Source organism: Botrytis porri, assembly GCF_014898465.1.
Source record: "Botrytis porri strain MUCL 3234 chromosome Unknown BPOR_006, whole genome shotgun sequence".
Lineage (NCBI taxonomy): Eukaryota > Fungi > Ascomycota > Leotiomycetes > Helotiales > Sclerotiniaceae > Botrytis > Botrytis porri.
Window position 1 is genome coordinate 440985 of NW_024066080.1, and position 18767 is coordinate 459751.

The window sequence follows — 18767 nt, forward strand, 5'->3', positions numbered from 1 at the left end:
GTAGAACTCTGCTCCTACGTTCGCATTGAGTCAGAGAGTTTCTATAATACCTCATTATATTTTCCTCGATCCTTTGCTCGAAATTAATACGAGCCATGTCGGATTCCATGTAAGAATTTCTCCCCCTACTCCCCAGTTCAAATTCTCAAAGAGGGACTAACATTCAAGAAGTGAGACTATTGGTAATAGCTTTAATATGACCCCAAATTTTGCGCCCTCGCACTCAAGGTAAGAGACTCCCACCAACATCTTCTCAGTCAATTAGAAAACACGAAAGTACTGATATCCCGATAGTGTAACAACCGCTGACGGATCTTCTATTTCGGCGGATAACGAGGCCGCAATCGCTCGTTGGAGATTTAACCGTGCGAGAACTGAAAAAGAACACGCGGCTTTCAGAGAGCGCATGCAGTTTCAGTCAGCCGACTTTCATCAATTTCTCGCGGAAACAGCTAGAACCTCTCCAAAGGTCGCGGTGCCTTCTCCAGCATGGGAGAGCATCCCCTTTCCTGTCCCAGTAAGCACCTCCACCATTATTGAGGAATCTGATGATCAGCATTCCGAGATGAATGTCAGTTTGGATGAGACTCAAGAAGTTCCTCGCCGTCAAGCCACTCCAATGGATTTTAGTCTTGGAAATCAACAGAATCAAGCAGCTCTGGACATTCCAGCTTTTAGCTTTGATTTTCCATCTTTCGATGATAACCTAGGTAGTATCGAATTACAGTCGTTCCCAGAAAGTGAGCTTCATACCAACGCTCAACCTTCTGCCGGTAACCAACAGACGATGATTACCGTTGGCGCCGTCTTCGAACTTCCACGCAATCCATCCGATGTTCGTTATCCTTTTTCCAGAGCTTCTAACATGGCTACTGTGAGTGACGAAAACTCTTTCTATCAAGGACGTTCAAACTAATTTGAATTTGGTGGTAGGCTCAAGACCTTACTCACTCCGACCACAACCGCTCCGTTACTCACGTTGATGCTTTGGGCGAATACGACGATGGATTTTACAACCAAGCTGGTGTTGGTGCTAGGGATGAAAAGGAAGAGAGAAACTGCTTGTTATTGCCTTTTGGATGGATCAAGCGCCAGCTTGGCAACCTCCGTCACCTCCTCTGATGTTTCTCGTTTGGATCAGTAGTTAATTGGGTAAACTATTTCAGTTTGAGTTGCTCGAGTAGGTATGTATGCATAAATGATCTTAAGTCCTTTTCACAGATATCTATTCACTTCGGGGATACTACTTATGTTTTCCCTTTTTTCACTTTCCGAATACACCCTTGGTGAGCGTTCACTAACTTTAGCGACCTATAGTTCTGGATTACAAGAGCTCTTCCATCACATCAACTTTTCTCTCCATTTCGAAATTTTGTTTCTCCCCATCTGCAGCTGGTCGTGGTTAATGGTTTTTAAACACTTCGTTGCGTATTCGAGCTTTCATTATGTATCTTAAGGATTGGTCTTCGGCATGGTCGATATGAATTCGCGCTGCACTTACGAGTGCTTCAATGCTGATGCAGGGCGAGACTAGGGAGAAAATGATTATATTGTACCTGCTATGATTTTAAAAGTCTGTTTCTTTCACAGGATAAGCGATGTGGTGATGGTTGTAATAGTTTGGAGGGCTCTTGTTTACGGGGGCTTTCAACTCTCATGATCAGATCAACTGTAAATGTGCAGAGGAATCACTTAATAAGCCTACCATGCAATTAATTTAATCTTTCAAACTAGACTCTCCCATAATATTATTGGACATATTTTCTGGTAGTGTGTGACTTCAGTAATGTACGGTGATGCTTCCTCCGAAGCATCCAGCAATCCGGGATACCAGATTGAATGTAAGCTTTGGGTATCAAAAAACAATTCACCATTCGCAATGAACTAGTATCTCAAGCAAACTCAATTTTCTCTTTGAATCGAACAACTAAAACAGTTTTATTGATGGTATGCAGTCCGGTATATGGGGACTTTACACCATGAATTTCTTTACCGAGTTACGGTCGCTTCAGTTTTGAATATGCCATCATCCTATGATCCATTTTCTAAGTCGTACGGTCTCAAACAATCTGTTACGGCCAGCTGAACTGCTCATCTTTGTGTCTTACGGTCTGAGCCGCCGCCACATCCTTTGAAAGATAATTGTGCCGTGGATTCATGACAACTAACGCTCATCTTCCACATTTCACCAATAGCCAACGCCAACCAACATCGCAGAATATAGACGTCAACATCGATCTCAGCATTGAAATTCGACATTACCGACGACATCAGACCCAGCATCATAGCATCAGGATCAAAATCTCCATATCACGTACTTCGACACACACCATCACTAGTTCGCATCATCGCAAATCGAAATACCACCGGAACAACTAATCTCAAAGATTTCTATACTTCCTAGAAACGAATAAACTATCCCTTTTCAACCAGTTATGATCCCTTCCCCATACCCTGATGGCCAGCCCCGGGTCCAGAAGTTAATACTAACAAAGCTTCGCAGCATCTACACAAAATGTCAGCCACGTATTATCTGCAATCTCATGAACGATTAAGAAAAGATGAGCTCACTCAAGCTCGCGAACGAGAATGGTATCACAACAGCATACGTAAACACCAGAACTGGAACGACATCCGATTTCAACTATCGCCTCAATACGGAAAACTTATGCACTACAAGAACTTTCGGATTCAACGACAGGTCGAAATCGATTATCTAGCCGAGCAAGCGAAAGAATATTATCTCAAACAACTGGATCCGGAATGGCAGGCTAAGCAGAGGGAATTAAGAAGATGGGAGGAGTATAGAAGATACGTGGTGCAAAATGATTTGGTGCATTGTATGACTCTGGAGGAAAAGTATGAGAGAAAGATAAGAAGAGCTAGAGAAAGGAAAGCTGCTAAGTACCAGGCGAATTTGCAACGGTATCTCGCGGAATGTGATCGTCAAGATCGTTAAGATCGAGAAAATAAGTTGGTCTACCAAACTATCGGGGGCATTGCCCTTTTGTTAGTTGGTGTTGCTCTGTTTTCCTTCATTTGTTAGGTATTTTTAGGATCGGACGGTGGGTGTGAAGATAATCTCATGCCTAGTTTACTAGTGGATGATTGGAAGGTCATTATCGGAAGGGCAGGAGGCTACGTTGTCTAATTTGGGGGAATCTACATATTTGAATCATCAGTTTGATATTGTAGGAAAGGATGGAAGTCAGAGATAGTCTATTAGCAATAATTTAATACGTCGATTCGAGCTATAATTCTAGGTCTTGATTGATGATGACATATTCCTCACACGCGAGTACTTACTATGTATATCGCGCTCCGAGGGGAGAGTTCATGAATATATCCGAGCCGAAGAATGGGCCGCGAAATGGAAGATGAGAGCACGACTTTGAAGCTTGTAGGCCCACACACAATACAGACCATCGGAAAACGGAAATAATTATGCGCGCATGTTTTAATTGTACCCATATCATGAATGTCTTGGTGGAATCTGATCTATATACACCTCATTCGTTCTTCGCCGAGCTATGTTTCGTATTTCCCTCCCTCAAGAAATATTTCACTACCCCTCAACAACCAGAGTAGCGTGTTTCAAAGTGGCCTGGTACGGCTTTGATGAGTTTAATACGGTAAAACCATAATTCGGGATTCTCGTTCATTGCTGGATCATGGTCAGCGCATACGGCCGGTGCGGGTAATATATGACCACTAATTAGCGACGTTCTCAAGATGACACTAATCAGTTACATGTTGTATAGTTACACGTTCTTGCATATATAAGGACTCTGGTCTTCTGATGGAGACAGCTTTCTTCCTTCTACACATAACACTTCTACAAGACCAAATCAAAAGATCTTACTTCAACACAAAACAGACACATTTCGACTCTACCATTACAAATTCAGACCCACTCACATATTACCTTCCAGGTATAAGAACTATACTTACAACAACCCAAGTCAAAAAGTTTTAAGAAAACTCTTATTACATCAAACATGTCTTCCTCTCAATCTCAAGGACAAGATTTGGATTCTAACGCCGGTACACTCGCCGTCAGCAACAGAAACAGCACATATTCCAACAAGTCAGGTGATGTATTCTCTGACGAAGGCGACTTGAGTAGCGGCGCTAGCTACCACACAGCTAATTCCACTAGCAAGGATCTTGAATTCGGCAAACTTCCCACCGTAAACCCAAATGTCCAAAACGGTACAAAAAACAAGACAACCCGTCAAGGCGATTCCAATACTCTTATGAAGCGCATGCGCCGCAGCAAGTATTACGATTTCTGCATGGTTAGCATATACTCCTTTGGACTCTGCACCGCTATCATGCTTCCTATCGCTTTGGTTCCAGTCCACAAAAACGATATAAGACTCGCGGTTTCGGTTGCCATGAAGAATATTGAAGTTGTCAACGGCACGTTCAAAGATGGAAATGGTACGACTACTCCGGTCAGCGATTTCAATCTTTTTGGTTCGAATCTTACCGTTGCGACTTGCAACTACATCGATGCTAATGAGTTGTGTACGAATAACACATTTCACCATATTAGTATCTTGTGGCCTTGCTCCATCCTGTTTTTGATCCTATTGTATAAATTCATCTGGGATATCGTTGGTACCAGATATGGTTTGGTCAAAATCAGAGCTAGGAGAAGAGATGCAAATCAATAAGCAGAACTGCTATCGATGTGAACAGTGGATGACGAATGTCGGATGGTGGGGTGCGTATGGCTCATAGGGAACATGAGCGATTTGGTGATAGGGGACAGAGTTCGTTAAACCATGAACCTCTCGAAATTCCTCAGTGTCTCTTTTCGCGTCTCTTCTACTTTTCTGGAGAAAGCGTAACGATGCCCTTTTAGGTTGCCGGATGGCTGGGAAAAAACGGACCGTTAAGAAGTCTCTTGTGGGCTAGAATCTCGTTCGTGGTGAGTCGCCGGCGGTATGGGTGAAAGGGTTAAGTGGGAACGGGTAGGGGAATGGCTTCTTGTGACTTCTTGCCATGTTGCAGATTTGCACAATGGGCCTTTAGATATCAATGACTATTCAATTCATAATATCTTCCAATGTAATACTTTGTTTTCGTGAGTGATAATCGATGACTTGCTAGCACTAGCGCAACTCAACTTATCTTTCTTTTTTGTTGATCCATTCGTTGTGAATAGTAAGACTAAACCTGTGGGCAGCATTCGGTGATATGCGGCTCAAGCAGATTTGGAATCATGCAAATTTCTACATTCTTACGATCAATATCCACAGAATATTTCAAAGTATCGTTTTTCACCTAGTTTTGATGGTCGCAAGTAATACAACTTTTCACAAATTCATGATACTCAAGATAATCTCAATATGATTCACGGAAAGTGGCTCTTTTTCCTCTCTTGCCAGTGATACTGCACAGGAGACCGCATTCTTGATCTGTCATCTATTCAACTCAAGTCTTGCGAGTTTCTCGATATCAGTCGAATCGATGCTAGAAGTTCCCGTTTGCTTTGAGACAGTGCCGATAAAGTTAGTCCAAACAACTACACGGCCACTTTCCGTTAGATCAGAATAGTGGATAGAGAAGTGTATACGGCCTATTCTAATGTCAGCCAAAATACATTGCCCGCTAGGAATGTTACTTACTCTGGAAAGCCGGATCAATTTCTGACTTCCGATTTGTCGTCAAGATTAAAAAAATCCTGAAGTACTTAAGCCTTCGCAAGAAGATACTCACAAGTGTGTCGCGAGCAAAGTCGATTCCGCGCGTTGCGAGGAATACATCCGCTTCGTCGATGAGTGGAACACAACCCCATCGTCTAGTGATCTCTAGTATCGTACCTAGACATTTATCGACCTTATCGGCATCGACTCCAAGTTTTCCAGTGCAGACTTGGTACAAGGGACGAGAGGTAACCTCAGCAACCGCTTCAGCAGTCAATGTTTTTCTGACACCAGGACTACCACTGAGCAATCCAACGAGACCTTTCCCTTTGTTTTCAATGATGTCATCAAAAGAAGCATCGTCTTGTCGGCGAGCTCTTACTAATGCGTGAATCAACTTTCTTCTAGTTTCATCAACGACCAGCTTTTTAAAAGCATCTTCATTCCAAACGATGTGTTCCAAGCCATCAACAGAAATTTGACCCTGTGACTTGTAGGTCAAACTGAAACCGTTGATCCAGTTTGCGCAAATCCACAATTGATCATCACGCAAATCCAAATCTTTACCCGTAATAGAGTGTCCTCTTTGAACTAGTGGTTTAGCAAGATCCGTCCAACCATTATTGAACTTCCATGCCTCGAAATCCGCCATGACACGACCACGTAACTAATGAGTTGCTGGTCTGAAATTTGTACTATTAAAGACAAGTATTCTCACACTCCGAAACGCAGTTCGATATTTGCGAGCTTTTTCTCAATCTACCAAATTAAATCAAGCTTCTGATCGAGTGTAGGAGTCGATAGTCTATGTTGTCGGGCTGCAGTTCATACTATTAGGCATCTCATAAGGAAAGATAGCGACGTACGTTAGCCTTCTGAGCCTGAACTTTTCCATTCGAAGTTTTGTGATCCTCTAAACCAAAATCCACAGTATACTCTTGACAAACAGCCTGAGGAAGAGCTCGAATCAAGGACATATACTTGCGCGCTCGTTGGATCAAATTCTTGTGAAGGAGATCTGGATCTGGATCATAATGAATGGGATATGCCTTTAACCATGTTATCTTCCTAGCTCCGTCGAACGCATCTATCTCGATGTCTACGAAGCCATAGCCAAAATCTTCTCCATCATGAGAGATCATGCGGCCGTTGAGATTGAAATAATTCGTATGATTCTCTCTCCTAAGATAGGTCCCACTGACAACACTCAAAGCTTGACTCTGGACTGTAAGCCTGAACTGCATAGAAACCACGTAATCTTTTGGTTTCATCAAAGCCCATAGCAGGTCAAATGTGATTTCACCATTATGAAGCAGCGATTTTAAACTTTGTATCTGGTGATCAAAATCTTCATTTGTAAACCGCAGCGCTGTACCAATATCATTGATCAGAATTTGGTCTGGATCGTCTTTCTCTTTCTCGTCTTCTTTTCTCGATGTTAGGGCATCTTTGGCATGGAAATGTATTTCGGGCGAACACTGCTTGGTATAAGCATTTGTGCCAAAGTCTACAGAAGTTTACGAACCATAGGAGGGATCTTATTAGACTGAGTCCCTCGACATCATCAAATATCTCCAGAAGTACTTCTTACAGTAGAACCGGCTTGATATCTACCTCCGTTACCGCGAGCATACCTTACATCCATTAACATATTTGTTTAATCCGCTGAGTAGGGCACAACTAGCCTAGTTTCGATATGATGCGACGTACTAACAATGATGTCTTTCCAAATCGATCTGGTTTGACAGTAACCTTTGCAGTTTTAACGAAGTGTGTCTGCTGGTCCTTTCTGTGGTTACATTGGTAATGGTCGGTGAATGAAGGGAGATCGAAAAACGTACCTGCTATAACTGTTTCGCAAATCTTGTCAGCTCTGAAGTTATATCATGGGTGAATATAAGTTGCACTCACATTTGATCTACACGCAAGAGCCTCTGCGCTTTGCTATCCTGAGCTGTTCTGCCCTTTTAATTCCGATTGAAGGAGGCTCAGTTTGGCCATCCGCTGGCGCTGAATAAGTAGAAGACGCCCATACTTAACCCTATGCAAGTTTGTCTATACTGGTGAGTCTATCGTAAAGCAAAGTCCACTCTAAAATATAAGAATAGCAGAAGAGGGGAATCAAGAATCAAAAAAAGCATTCGGGGATGGAATGATAGACGAGGAATCGCTCGATTTGATTTGATACCACATTGAGCCTACATTTCATGCGGACATGCATATTGGGGGTTATCAATATTATTTCATTGAGCCCAATGGAAATAAGAGTGGCATGGTTGTGATACATGGTGAAGAAGAGGTGCAGAGGGGGATTATGATGTTAGTGAATGAAGCTGGTCGCTTATCATTCATTGGCGGCGATTTAGCTTATTTTAGGTGTCAGGCGTTAAATTCAGCGTGAGGCCAGAGCCAGCGTGTCTTCGAGTACACCTCGAACTCAATTCTCATTCAGCAAAAACGATACAACACAATGATGTCTTTCATCCTAATTCTCCTGTGAGAACAGAATCGAATTATTTTAGCATTGCTATTATTTGCAGCATTGTTACGGCTGATATGTGTCAATCGATGGCAGAAGTCGTCGTCGTCAGAAAAATGGATTTTATAAAGAATGGACATGGTTACCATTGGACCGGCCATACCCCTTGGGGCTCTGGCGTCGTATTTATAATACATTATATACCTAATCAGGCTAGCACGTTCTTGTTCGTCGTCGTCACTTGGGAGCTTCAGCTACTCCATTCTCAAGGACACCACCCCAGCAACGAGCCTGAAAGGATTTCACAAGGTCACAACAAGATTGACATGTCAGCACTAACACTATGCCCTGTACTGGTTTCTCGCGTTGATTCGTTGCATGCCGGTAAAGTTTTTGCCTGCAATGTTGAGCCACAAGGATAAATTTATCAAAGTCGAAGAAATACCCGAGCCTTCGATGTATTTTGATCATGATTACACAGCGTCTGTATATCCCATAATTTAATGAGACGAAAACGGTGTGACTAGAGGTAGAAAGAAATCGCTATGCCTCCAGAGCCTAAGATGCCACCGCAAAAAGCTGTATTCTTTAAGCTTCAAGTGAAGAATGATGCATCGCCTTTTACTCGTGCTCTTGGGGAGTACATCAAGCGGAGGGAAAAGAAGAGCAAGACTTCTCTATTGATCACCGACCTGCAAAGTTCACCCAAACCTCCTTCCAAGCAGGATGTAAACAACGCTTTGAAGCAGCTCGAAAGAGAACCCACAGATTCTGCAGTAACGCGGAACATTAGGAAAGTGTTACGGCCAGTGATTACAGTTCTTGCTGATTATTCGGGTGTGGTTGATACTATGAGTAAGTTAAACATCATCGGATAAACGAATATATAATTTATACTTTTAGGTAATGCGGATCCTATGCCGACAGCAATCATTTGGGGGCGCATGAAGGTCGTCATCGATACTCAATATGATATCCGAATCTACATGATGATGTCAAGAACCAACTAGAAGACATTACTCTTCAACTCAACGTGCTTACGGAATTTGAGGAATTATTTGGAGACTCAAACACCATGCAAGAACTACTTCAAATGACATATAGTGATGTGGTCAGGTTTTGGATTCGAGTGGAAAAAGAATGTCATCGATGCGGTCCGCATCTCGTAGTATCTCAACGTGCCTCCTAACTAACATTTTGAAGTTGCCAATAGAAAGGGCAGAGCATTGTCTTCATTCATTACCTCAAAATTAGATGTAATCATTAAGGACATCGAAAAGAATGCTGACCGGGTCAGTAAATTAGTTCCTGTTGTCAAGAACTTGTTCAGAAGGGTGAGCGAGAGGATGCAGCAGAAGAGAGACGTTTGGCATGTATCGCTCGAGACCAATAAAGTGCATTCATTGAGCAACAACTGGAGGAGATGAAGCTGAGAGCCATTGCAAGGAAAAATATGTGTGTAACGAATAATATGTAATGTACAATTGGCTAATAGAGAATGCAGCTGGGCGTCAAAAAGACGTGAGAAATTGGTTACGAGGTCACTCAACTCTTAGTGAAAGCAATTTTCGCTGTCAAGAACAGCATATGAGGAAACGAAGCCCTGACACATGCTCTTGGCTCTTTTCTCATGAGGAGTTTGAAAATTGGAAGAAGCCAGATTCAAAGAGTCCTGTGCTTTGGGTTAGGGCGGTGCCCGGAGCAGGAAAATCTGTTCTAACCGCCTTTACAGAAAGCACATTTCAGACCAATTTATCTTTGTGCTCCCTGCATCAGTATTATTCGTTTGATGAAATCTTCTTATCTCTTCAAGTATATTGCGCTATAGCTGAGCAGCTCGCCAATCGCTTATGGACGCACCTCGAAGACATGCCTGAAGACATCCATGCTTTCACACAGCTAACAAGTTTATTATCGGAGACGTAAAAACCTTTATTCGTATGAGCTTCAGTCGTCTCTCTCCATCTTATTTATTTCTCGACGGTCTCTGGACGAGGAATGCGACTCTGATCCTCGATGGGAAGCTTTGTCGGATGATTTGAGTTTTTTCACCGAGCTTACGCGTGATAAGTCCTATCAATTCAATCTATGGTGCAGTAGTCAGGACCTAACCGATCTTAAGAAGCTTCTGAAAGACTGTGCAGTAATCGAGGTTACTGAGGACACAAACAGTGCTGATATTGAGCTTTATCTGTCGAAGTCAGTCTTGAAGCTTGATAGTCTGGATCTTGATGAAGGATATCAAAATTTAATACTACAGGACCTTCGCCAGAAAGCAGATGGATGCTTCTTATGGGCATCACTTATGTTAGACTCTGTTCCTAGTGCAGTAACGTTGTCCGCTGTGCAATATCAAGTTCAAGAGGGTTTACCCAAAGACTATGAGAACTACTACCAAAATAAAATAGACAAAATCGAGGCATCACAAAAACCATTTGTTTCGTAAATCTCACAACATACATGAAAAGGAAATCACACTAAAGTGTGATCCTTAGCAAAATCCTAGCATGTATTGTCTATGCACGACGGCCGCTGCGATTGGACGAGCTATGCGAATCGATTGCAATCCTTGATGCATGCGATTGTGACAATGTTGATAAGTCACAGAGATTATTTCGGAGCATGGCTTTAAAGTTGTGTGAGCCTCTAGTCCAAATCGAGGACGTTGATACCGCACATGGCAAAATCTCAACATGTACTCTCACACACGGTTCTGTTCCACAGTTCCTCGTAAAACACCCTCAATGTTTGAGTAGATCAGAGACATTAGCATGTGAGTTTACAGAGGAAGTCATGGCCAAAGTTTGTTTGAAATATCTCTGGCAACCAAGTTACTAGCGGCTACTAATCTAATCTAAGGTCACTTTCGAGGATTATACAGGCGAAGACGTAATGGAACACCATTTGCTCTCTCATACTACGAACTATCAGGACAAGCATCTTGACGGAGTTACATATACTCCTGAAATATGCTCGAGAGTACAGAGCTTTAACACTTCACCACAGTTCTTCACATGCCTATAGGTTTAAAGTTTGTCTATTGGAGGTAAGGTCTTTAATACTGGGGATTGTGTCCATCATGTTTTGGACAGAGTTACAAATTTGGGAGGTAGGTACCTCGGTGAAATTGACCGGGTTTTTTGGGCTTCTATAGGTCCTAAGAACTTCTTGCAACGTGGTCGAAGTCATTACAAAGACTTCAGATTTCAGGCTACGAATGAAGAGCAGGATCTGGAGATACATTCTCGATACTATACGGGATTGATCTCGTGGGTCAAAATATGGTGGTATTGAAGATAGAGAATTTGTAAGTGCATATACTATTCTTCTCATTTGAATTAGGGTTGTTAACGTTGGAATAGGCAGAGCGGTTCTGGAGAGCTTGAATTTACTTGTCAACAGTGGAAACTAGGTACTCATCGTCCTAAGCTTACAGTATCGCAAGAACTTAATGCATCTCGCATGAACTGGTGTTTGTACGATCATCCAGTCAGCCAAAGGGCTCTTGGGCGCCCTATTCCAGTTTCTCTGACCCCTGATCTTCAGTACCTGCGAATCGACTCACAACTATTCGCTAAACAAAATGGCGAATATACACCTATCAATGTTTTTGAGAAAAAAACTATATTTCGAAGATATGACCAACTCTGGACCATATATCGCCATAGCCTCAAGACAAAACATTTCGCATGAAAATCTTCTTGACATACAGCTAACAGAAGATCTTATTCTTGACTATGGAGAATATATAACTCAGAGAATAATTCAACAGCTAGCCAAAGGCAAGGAACAAGCTGTGACTAGGGCCTCAAAGTCTCCAGCCACCACTATCGAAAAATCGCAATCGAGTCGGTCTAGCTCTTCGTCGAGCAACAGTTCTATGTTATCACTTGTATTTGAAGATGACATTGATATTGGTAAACATAAACATGAGAACTATTGAAGAGTTGGATGATCCAATGGTCGCGTCTGATGTCGGTTCCGATGATAATTCAGCTGAGACGGATTGGAGTGAAGGGTCAGCATTAGGCGATTCGTATGAATTAGACGATGATGATCAATGGAACGATTGGGCCAATGAGCGATTCAATATTGAAGATCTCAATGAAGATTTTGAACATTTCGATGATTCCGATGATCAAAGATCGGATGATTGTGACGATTTGGGCTCTGATATTCCAGACATTCCAGATTACGATGATCTCTCGGATGAACCGAACGAATCGGGAAACGAAGAGGAAATAGGGGGTTTCGGTAATGATTCTGATATCGAGATGATCTCGTCCGGAGCTCCAGGATATGTTTTAAAACTTGCTCTTTTGGAAACGGATCTCGAAGATACAGACTCGTCTGTCGCTAGTAATTACTCAAAAAGTCTTTATAGTGGTTCAGAAAGCAGTGATAGCGAAGACGATGAAGATACCGTGGATAATGAAGAGGCACATGAACTAGAAATTCTCTACCTTGGGAACAAAAACCTGGGAGAAGATGCACCTCGCGTTTCATTACAAATATTTGACACCACAATGCAAGAAAAAACGCCAATTTTCCACGTTCGGTACGTGTATCTGGCGGGATATTCCACTCCCCTCCAACATTTCACCTAACAGCAACACTTCTGGTCTGGCCCTTGGGGGATGGCAAAATATTGTTCACAAATCACTTAAGCAATACTTACTTTACCCGAGAACTTTGCTGTTCCACATATCGCTCCTGTCACATTTTCGTCAAGACCAGATTCTCCTCGTGTGGTGAATTCGACGGCCGTCCCATAGAAAGCGAACCTAAAATGAATCTTAGTCTCCAAGTTTCAACCCACCATTTGTCCTCTCGCAAAACAGCTGGGAGTCCTCCTCGATTGTTATTCAAGATAAATGTACCACTGGGAGAAAGCTCTTCCATGAGTATCAGTCGACTATCGTATACTCTGACGTGGACGGATAGAGAACTATTCTTTGTTACACGAGGAGAAGAGTTGATTGTTATGAGGATTCCATTATTTAAAGGCGCGGACGATAAGACAGCTCCTGTATGCTACACTCAAAACCCGATCTATCTTCCCAGGTTCGCCGAATCGAGAAATGTGTATTATTTTCCTCCCTCAAAATCTAAGGAGAAAGACAAATCGAAAGGAAAAGAAGAATTCGAGAAATTATCATCGGATCACATTCTTCAATTCCATCTCAAGGATTGATAGTCCCAAGAAGAAGTACGATAGAACCTCATATCGGTGTATTGGTGAAGGAAAACACTGAACTTGGGGGATGGAACTGTAAAAGTATGGATATGGAGAAAAGTGTGAAATCGTAATTGCACTGGCGAGAATTTTCTAGTGGTAATAGCAGTGTAGCAAATAGAGTTGTGATGAATTGACAATATTGTAGACGAGCTTCCAGTATTTGATAAAATAACAGCCACGCTTTCAAGTGAGCAGGCTTCGGATATAATCAATATGTTGGCTTTTTTTCGGTCCTTTTGTGTTGGGCATTCTCGCTGCCAAAAAAAATGGATCTTTTCAGCCCCCACAATTCATCTCGCTACCGACGGTTTGGTAACCAATCTCTACGTAAGCGAAATAAAAGGCGGGAATTGAGTCTTCTTGCAAAGGACTTCTTAATTAAACTATGAATTCATTTTGAGTCAAATACTGAATTCTGAAAAGACTAAACGAAAATCTGAGTCTTCTTTATATACACAGTAGGACTATATGCATTTAATACAATGTTGAAGAGAGATTCAAATTATCAAAGTCCTTCTGAATAGTACTCAACTTCCGCCTGTTTTTTCGCTTATGTTGAGCCAATGTCTGAATCGAGAACCACTTTTTGGTCAATGCTAAGCATGCCACTGAAGTTATGGTGGAAAACAGGAATAACTTAGCACTAAAAGAGTATCATTTAAATTATGGAACACTAAAATCATACTGCCTCACTCACGACGACCTCTACTAAGACCCCACTTGTACTGTTAGGATATTCAAGTATGATGTTCGATACTTCCCTCCTGTCTCCACTCATGCGGGATTGCAGGTGGCTCGGGCCGAGAAGTTAGCTGAGCTTTGGATGGCACAGGCCACTACTCCACAGAGAGGCAGGTGATTGTCAAGCCCTGGACGGATGAAAACTTCGCGCTGGATCACCCCGGGATCACAAACCCGTTAAAATTTTCATCACTTTGATACTGTATTGTATCACTGAACATACAGCAATAGGCGGAAAATTTGATGGGTACTAAAACTCATTATTTTCAAAGGAATCTGTTGAAATCGCAAATCAGAATATTGATCAATGGATTTGATGTATAATTTCGAAAAGGTAGTACCTCTTGAATGTGTGGTATTTTCCGTCCAGGGCGTGACTGTCGTTATCGATACTTTAAGAAAAGTGCTCAGCCTAATGATGCTAATTAAGCGGGCTTGAGTAGAACTAAGTAGCGGAACCAGGCTTAATTGGATCTGGTCGGATGCATACAATGTCAGCTCGAGAGACTCACCTTAATTCTACGACCCTGTAGACAAAATTTCCTAGCATATACAAAAACGGGTTTCCAGGTAAAACTTGGTATCCGCTTTATCGATTGATACAATTAGTTGAGTCAGATTTCAACTCAAGCGAGGAAGCTTAAACCGCACAAAGCTTAGCTCAAGGTCGGTTTCTCGAGTATATATGCCACATGCTCTCGTGCCCTGCAATCTACCTATGTGCTGTAAGTGGCATGGAGTAGATCTATTTCAAGATAGGAAGTTTGTAACTCAGACAGCCTTTTCTTGCCCCACATTTGAAGAATTTTCTCCAACAGTTGGTGATTTTGTCCCCAAGGGGAGCAATTCTCGGATAAATTTGCCGAGTATAGCCCATTTGTCTAGCGTTTTATCCAAGCAGAACTGAGATATATGTATATATTGCATCTCTGCAAGTATAATTATCTACTCAGTCAAATAAAGCATTACAATCATATATTTTATCAAGATGCCGTGGGTCCTCACTTATCCTCGATCCATTTGCGGATTTAACACCCCAACGTATAGCGAACCTGATCAGATGACAGAGAATTCGAGTTTCCACCCCTATTCATTATACTTGAGCAGTCCCTGCCATATATCATTTCGCCTATGCTTCTCTTTCTCACTTGTGTTACCGATATTCATCAATGTTGACAAATCACATGCAGATAGCATACTTTTGCCCCAGATATCCTTCAGCAAATACTTTTGTCAATATGCCTATAGACAGTAAGCTTTTCGCTTTCCGGTCGTATAGATTGAATATTTAACAAGATTCGGACAATTAGACCAAATACGCCACACCATTGCTCATTACCAGAAGCGCTAGAGGAGAAAGCAAATTGAGGAGATATGAAGAAGTGGCCTGGGAGATAGGCCCAGACGGCATGTAGACGTGGAATGATATTGGAGAAGAAACTTCAACTTTAGATCTGGGAAGGAGTTACTAGTCATTCTAAAAAATGTGTCCCCCTCTTACTACCACTTGTATACACCTCATGAAAGAAACGCAAATATTGCATGAATACTGTAGATTGTGTCACTTCGTCCAATTGTGTTCTTACAGTCTGTAACTGTACGAGAAGGGATTTAAACGGCTATAGTATAGTTCCGCAGGTATAATGGCACTCGGTTTGAAGTTGAGTACTCCAGTTTCGGACCACCCCTCTTTTGGATCAGCATTTTGAGCCAAGATTGATCATTTTGATCTATCAATAACTCTATCAATGTTGCGTATTATGAGACAGAATCTGCAAAATGAGATTTTTATATAAATACCAAGCCAATATGAATGCTACGAGGCTGCCGGGTAATGACTCTGAGGTGTGATCATATGTTGCTTCGGCGACTGTGAACAACAAGACCATCCCTCAGCTCTCCGCAAATCTAGACCAGAGTGGTGAAGTCCTCGATTATTGTCTTGGGTTAAGTTCATAGAAGGAAAGTGGTGCTACTGAATATATAGGATGTATTGCATACTAATGAGTGATTGTTTTAGGGCGATGGTCTTTGCGCGCCTAATCCCACTTGCCCACGTACACTTTCTGTGAGCTATCTTTTGTACGGGTTTACTGATAGTGTGTAAATTACTGTGGTTGAGCATGTTATTTCAAAGGTTGTATGACTTAAGATGATTTTTGAAGGATTCACGTTCTTGCTCTTGCTGAATATACTAAATTTATTGAATGACAGGTTGTTCAGCGGAATCCTCAATTTGATATTCAGGCAAGAATTCCAATTCCGCTTTAAAAAGAGGAAACGAATTATTGAACAGATTCAGCACGAATTTGGTCATCCAAACTAGTTCTAAAGTCTTGGAATGACATAGCAAATTCCACTCACTCACTCGAACAAATGGGATACGATTACGATAAATTATAAAGCCATGATATGACGAAACAAGTAATGAATTTCATTATCTTAAAACAGCACTGCGACCACAAAAGTAGTAATCCACAGTTCAAAAACATCGAAAACCATTCTCAGGTCAACGACCAACTAAATTTGTGTTGTAAAAACAAACGATCCTCGCTCCAATTCCACTCTTGTACAAAGTATTCCCATCTAATCCATACCAATTCATAAACTCATTTCCCAAGCAATGCGTTGTAACATGTTGACCAACACTTTACTTCTTGATTGGTTCTCCCCAAGCGTTCAATTGTTGACCACCACTTCCACCACTTCCTCCACCAGTGGCACCTCCAAGGACACCACCCAAAGCACCAGTAGCTCCGCCGGCAACATTGCCAACAGTGTTTGTTGCGCCACCGGCTACATCACCAACGCCGCGAACAGTAGTGTTCAATGTGTTTCCGAGTCCTTCGGTTGTCTTGCCGAGAGCACCGCCAACTCCGCCGAGAAGGCCACCTTGTCCATTGGCTTGGGCGCCGCCTGTGAGAGTGTTATCGAGTGCGCCGACGAGTCCGCCGAGGAGTCCCCCACCTTGAGACATGATTATTTTGGTTTGAGGTGTTGGGTTTGTTTTGGTTTGGAGAAGGGACTTAGTGTTTGATTTTGATTTGAGATTTGAAAATCGTATGTATATTTGCAGATGATTTCTTTGTTGACGTTGGGCAAGAGAAATTACCCGGCAGAAAGTCCCCAGATATATAGTTCTCCAACCCAATTATTCTCGTCTAAACCCCGTGTTGGCATATGCATATTGACGCCACAAATGGTGGATCACTTCCATCATCTTCTCGATCTTGGGTCGATGGCAATTTCAGGATTTTCCTGTTTTTTCCAAAAATCAAGGCTGGGATCCATGTTAGACCCTGACGTAGATCGTATATTAAAAATGACTGGGATGCTGGAGGGTCCAACCAACGGTCTTCCAGGGCGGATGTCATGAGTATCACCTGTCAGACATCAATGGTGGGGTAGTCTGATGATAGGGAGGGATTGAAATTGACGTAATTGATAGAAAGAATGGGTACGGGATCTAGATTATGCATGAGATCGTGATGAAAGAGGGTCTCAAACGGGGCAAGGAAGGTTGAACCGAGGACACAGCCACATAGATTTTCATGAGGAACTTGCTTTTAGAAATCTATGTGATATATTCTTGTTGCAAGCCTTGCTTACCACTAGTATGGCGAGTGATTGGTTGGAGCATGAGAAGAAATAACGTGAGTTTCACGTGATCTTCCGGACATTTTCCACATTTCCGCCAAAAGATGATTGAATGATACGATGAAATGGAAAAAGAACAAAGTAAATCGCCATGAGGCTCCGCTGAATGACCCGTGTCGTTGATCATGATTAGATTCTTGTTAAAGATATCGAATATTCTCCGCAGACCATAGGCCATCTAGTTCGAGTCAATTCCATCCCTGTTTTTCCAGTATGTGATGGACTCGAAGACCCTATTCTCTAGAGTAACTTATATATCCACCCATACTACCTCCAGAAAATATTCCCTTAGACTCCCCTATGCTTCTTCAAATAGCCTTGTAACAAAAATCGCTCCCGTCACTCGGATATTTATCCGAAAAGAACGTTCCACTATCATCACTCAAAACCACATAACCCGTAGTATCACCCGTGTTAAAGTCATCCATCCATGAATTATACAACGTGCAGTTACCATTCAAGGGCGTCCATGAATATGATATACATGGTGTTGTAACACGACAAGTAGATTGACATTTTAGAATATCGGCGTAAGGGGCTGACCCGAAATATCGTGCGGCAAGTGCTGTGTCAGCTGTACCTTGAACATTGCAACCGTCGATACTTTTGGTGGCTATTGCGGCGGAGGGAGTGGTGGTAGTTGAAGAGGTACTAGTTGTAGTGGGCAAGTCAGTTGTGGTTGGTGTATCGTCTTGGGGTGATGCAGTCCGGGCGATGATTTCCACAGCGGGATTCAGTGGAGAAGCAATCGAGAGAGATGCGATCGTAAGGAGGAAGAATGTCGAAGTTAGGCGAGTCATCTTTGCTGTTTTGCTGCTCGAATTTTGGGGCCGTAGTCTTCGAAAATTCTAATCGAAATGAGTTTTTGATTCAAGAATAGAAATATATGAAAATGAGGAATTGTAGATTTATTTATGGAAATTTATGGTCTTGCACCGAAGATTTCGCGATGCTCCTGGGATTCAGAATAAGCACAGTTGAACACTACCATAGGTGG

The 18767-nt window shown here is 42.2% G+C and overlaps 7 protein-coding genes across 7 annotated transcripts; 4 read left to right on the forward strand and 3 right to left on the reverse strand.

Annotated features, from left to right (window-relative positions):
• Nucleotides 1-95: 95 nt before the first annotated feature.
• Nucleotides 96-1122, forward strand: EAF01_004665 (uncharacterized protein; the record flags this gene model as incomplete). The annotated part of the gene is made up of 4 exons (XM_038912919.1): nucleotides 96-109; nucleotides 172-228; nucleotides 295-874; nucleotides 934-1122. The coding sequence occupies 4 exons, from the start codon at nucleotides 96-98 to the stop codon at nucleotides 1120-1122; spliced, it is 840 nt and encodes a 279-aa protein (XP_038771005.1).
• Nucleotides 1123-2515: 1393 nt separating this feature from the next.
• On the forward strand, nucleotides 2516-2959 carry EAF01_004666 (uncharacterized protein; the record flags this gene model as incomplete). The annotated part of the gene is made up of 1 exon (XM_038912920.1): nucleotides 2516-2959. The coding sequence occupies one exon, from the start codon at nucleotides 2516-2518 to the stop codon at nucleotides 2957-2959; it is 444 nt and encodes a 147-aa protein (XP_038771006.1).
• Nucleotides 2960-3998: 1039 nt separating this feature from the next.
• On the forward strand, nucleotides 3999-4679 carry EAF01_004667 (uncharacterized protein; the record flags this gene model as incomplete). Its single annotated transcript, XM_038912921.1, has 1 exon — nucleotides 3999-4679. One exon carries the CDS (start codon nucleotides 3999-4001, stop codon nucleotides 4677-4679), a length of 681 nt encoding a protein of 226 aa, XP_038771007.1.
• Nucleotides 4680-5429: 750 nt separating this feature from the next.
• On the reverse strand, nucleotides 5430-7305 carry EAF01_004668 (uncharacterized protein; the record flags this gene model as incomplete). The annotated part of the gene is made up of 4 exons (XM_038912922.1): nucleotides 5430-5587; nucleotides 5637-6321; nucleotides 6521-7132; nucleotides 7246-7305. 4 exons carry the CDS (start codon nucleotides 7303-7305, stop codon nucleotides 5430-5432), a joined length of 1515 nt encoding a protein of 504 aa, XP_038771008.1.
• Nucleotides 7306-9609: 2304 nt separating this feature from the next.
• Nucleotides 9610-13327, forward strand: EAF01_004669 (uncharacterized protein; the record flags this gene model as incomplete). The annotated part of the gene is given in 10 exon segments (XM_038912923.1): nucleotides 9610-9893; nucleotides 9910-9917; nucleotides 10041-10575; nucleotides 10617-10935; nucleotides 10993-11138; nucleotides 11166-11402; nucleotides 11496-11609; nucleotides 11680-12025; nucleotides 12036-12691; nucleotides 12802-13327. The coding sequence occupies 10 exon segments, from the start codon at nucleotides 9610-9612 to the stop codon at nucleotides 13325-13327; spliced, it is 3171 nt and encodes a 1056-aa protein (XP_038771009.1).
• A 3436-nt stretch (nucleotides 13328-16763) lies between these two features.
• EAF01_004670 (uncharacterized protein) lies at nucleotides 16764-17090 on the reverse strand (the record flags this gene model as incomplete). The annotated part of the gene is made up of 1 exon (XM_038912924.1): nucleotides 16764-17090. The coding sequence occupies one exon, from the start codon at nucleotides 17088-17090 to the stop codon at nucleotides 16764-16766; it is 327 nt and encodes a 108-aa protein (XP_038771010.1).
• A 988-nt stretch (nucleotides 17091-18078) lies between these two features.
• Nucleotides 18079-18570, reverse strand: EAF01_004671 (uncharacterized protein; the record flags this gene model as incomplete). The annotated part of the gene is made up of 1 exon (XM_038912925.1): nucleotides 18079-18570. The coding sequence occupies one exon, from the start codon at nucleotides 18568-18570 to the stop codon at nucleotides 18079-18081; it is 492 nt and encodes a 163-aa protein (XP_038771011.1).
• Between the last annotated feature and the right edge of the window lie 197 nt (nucleotides 18571-18767).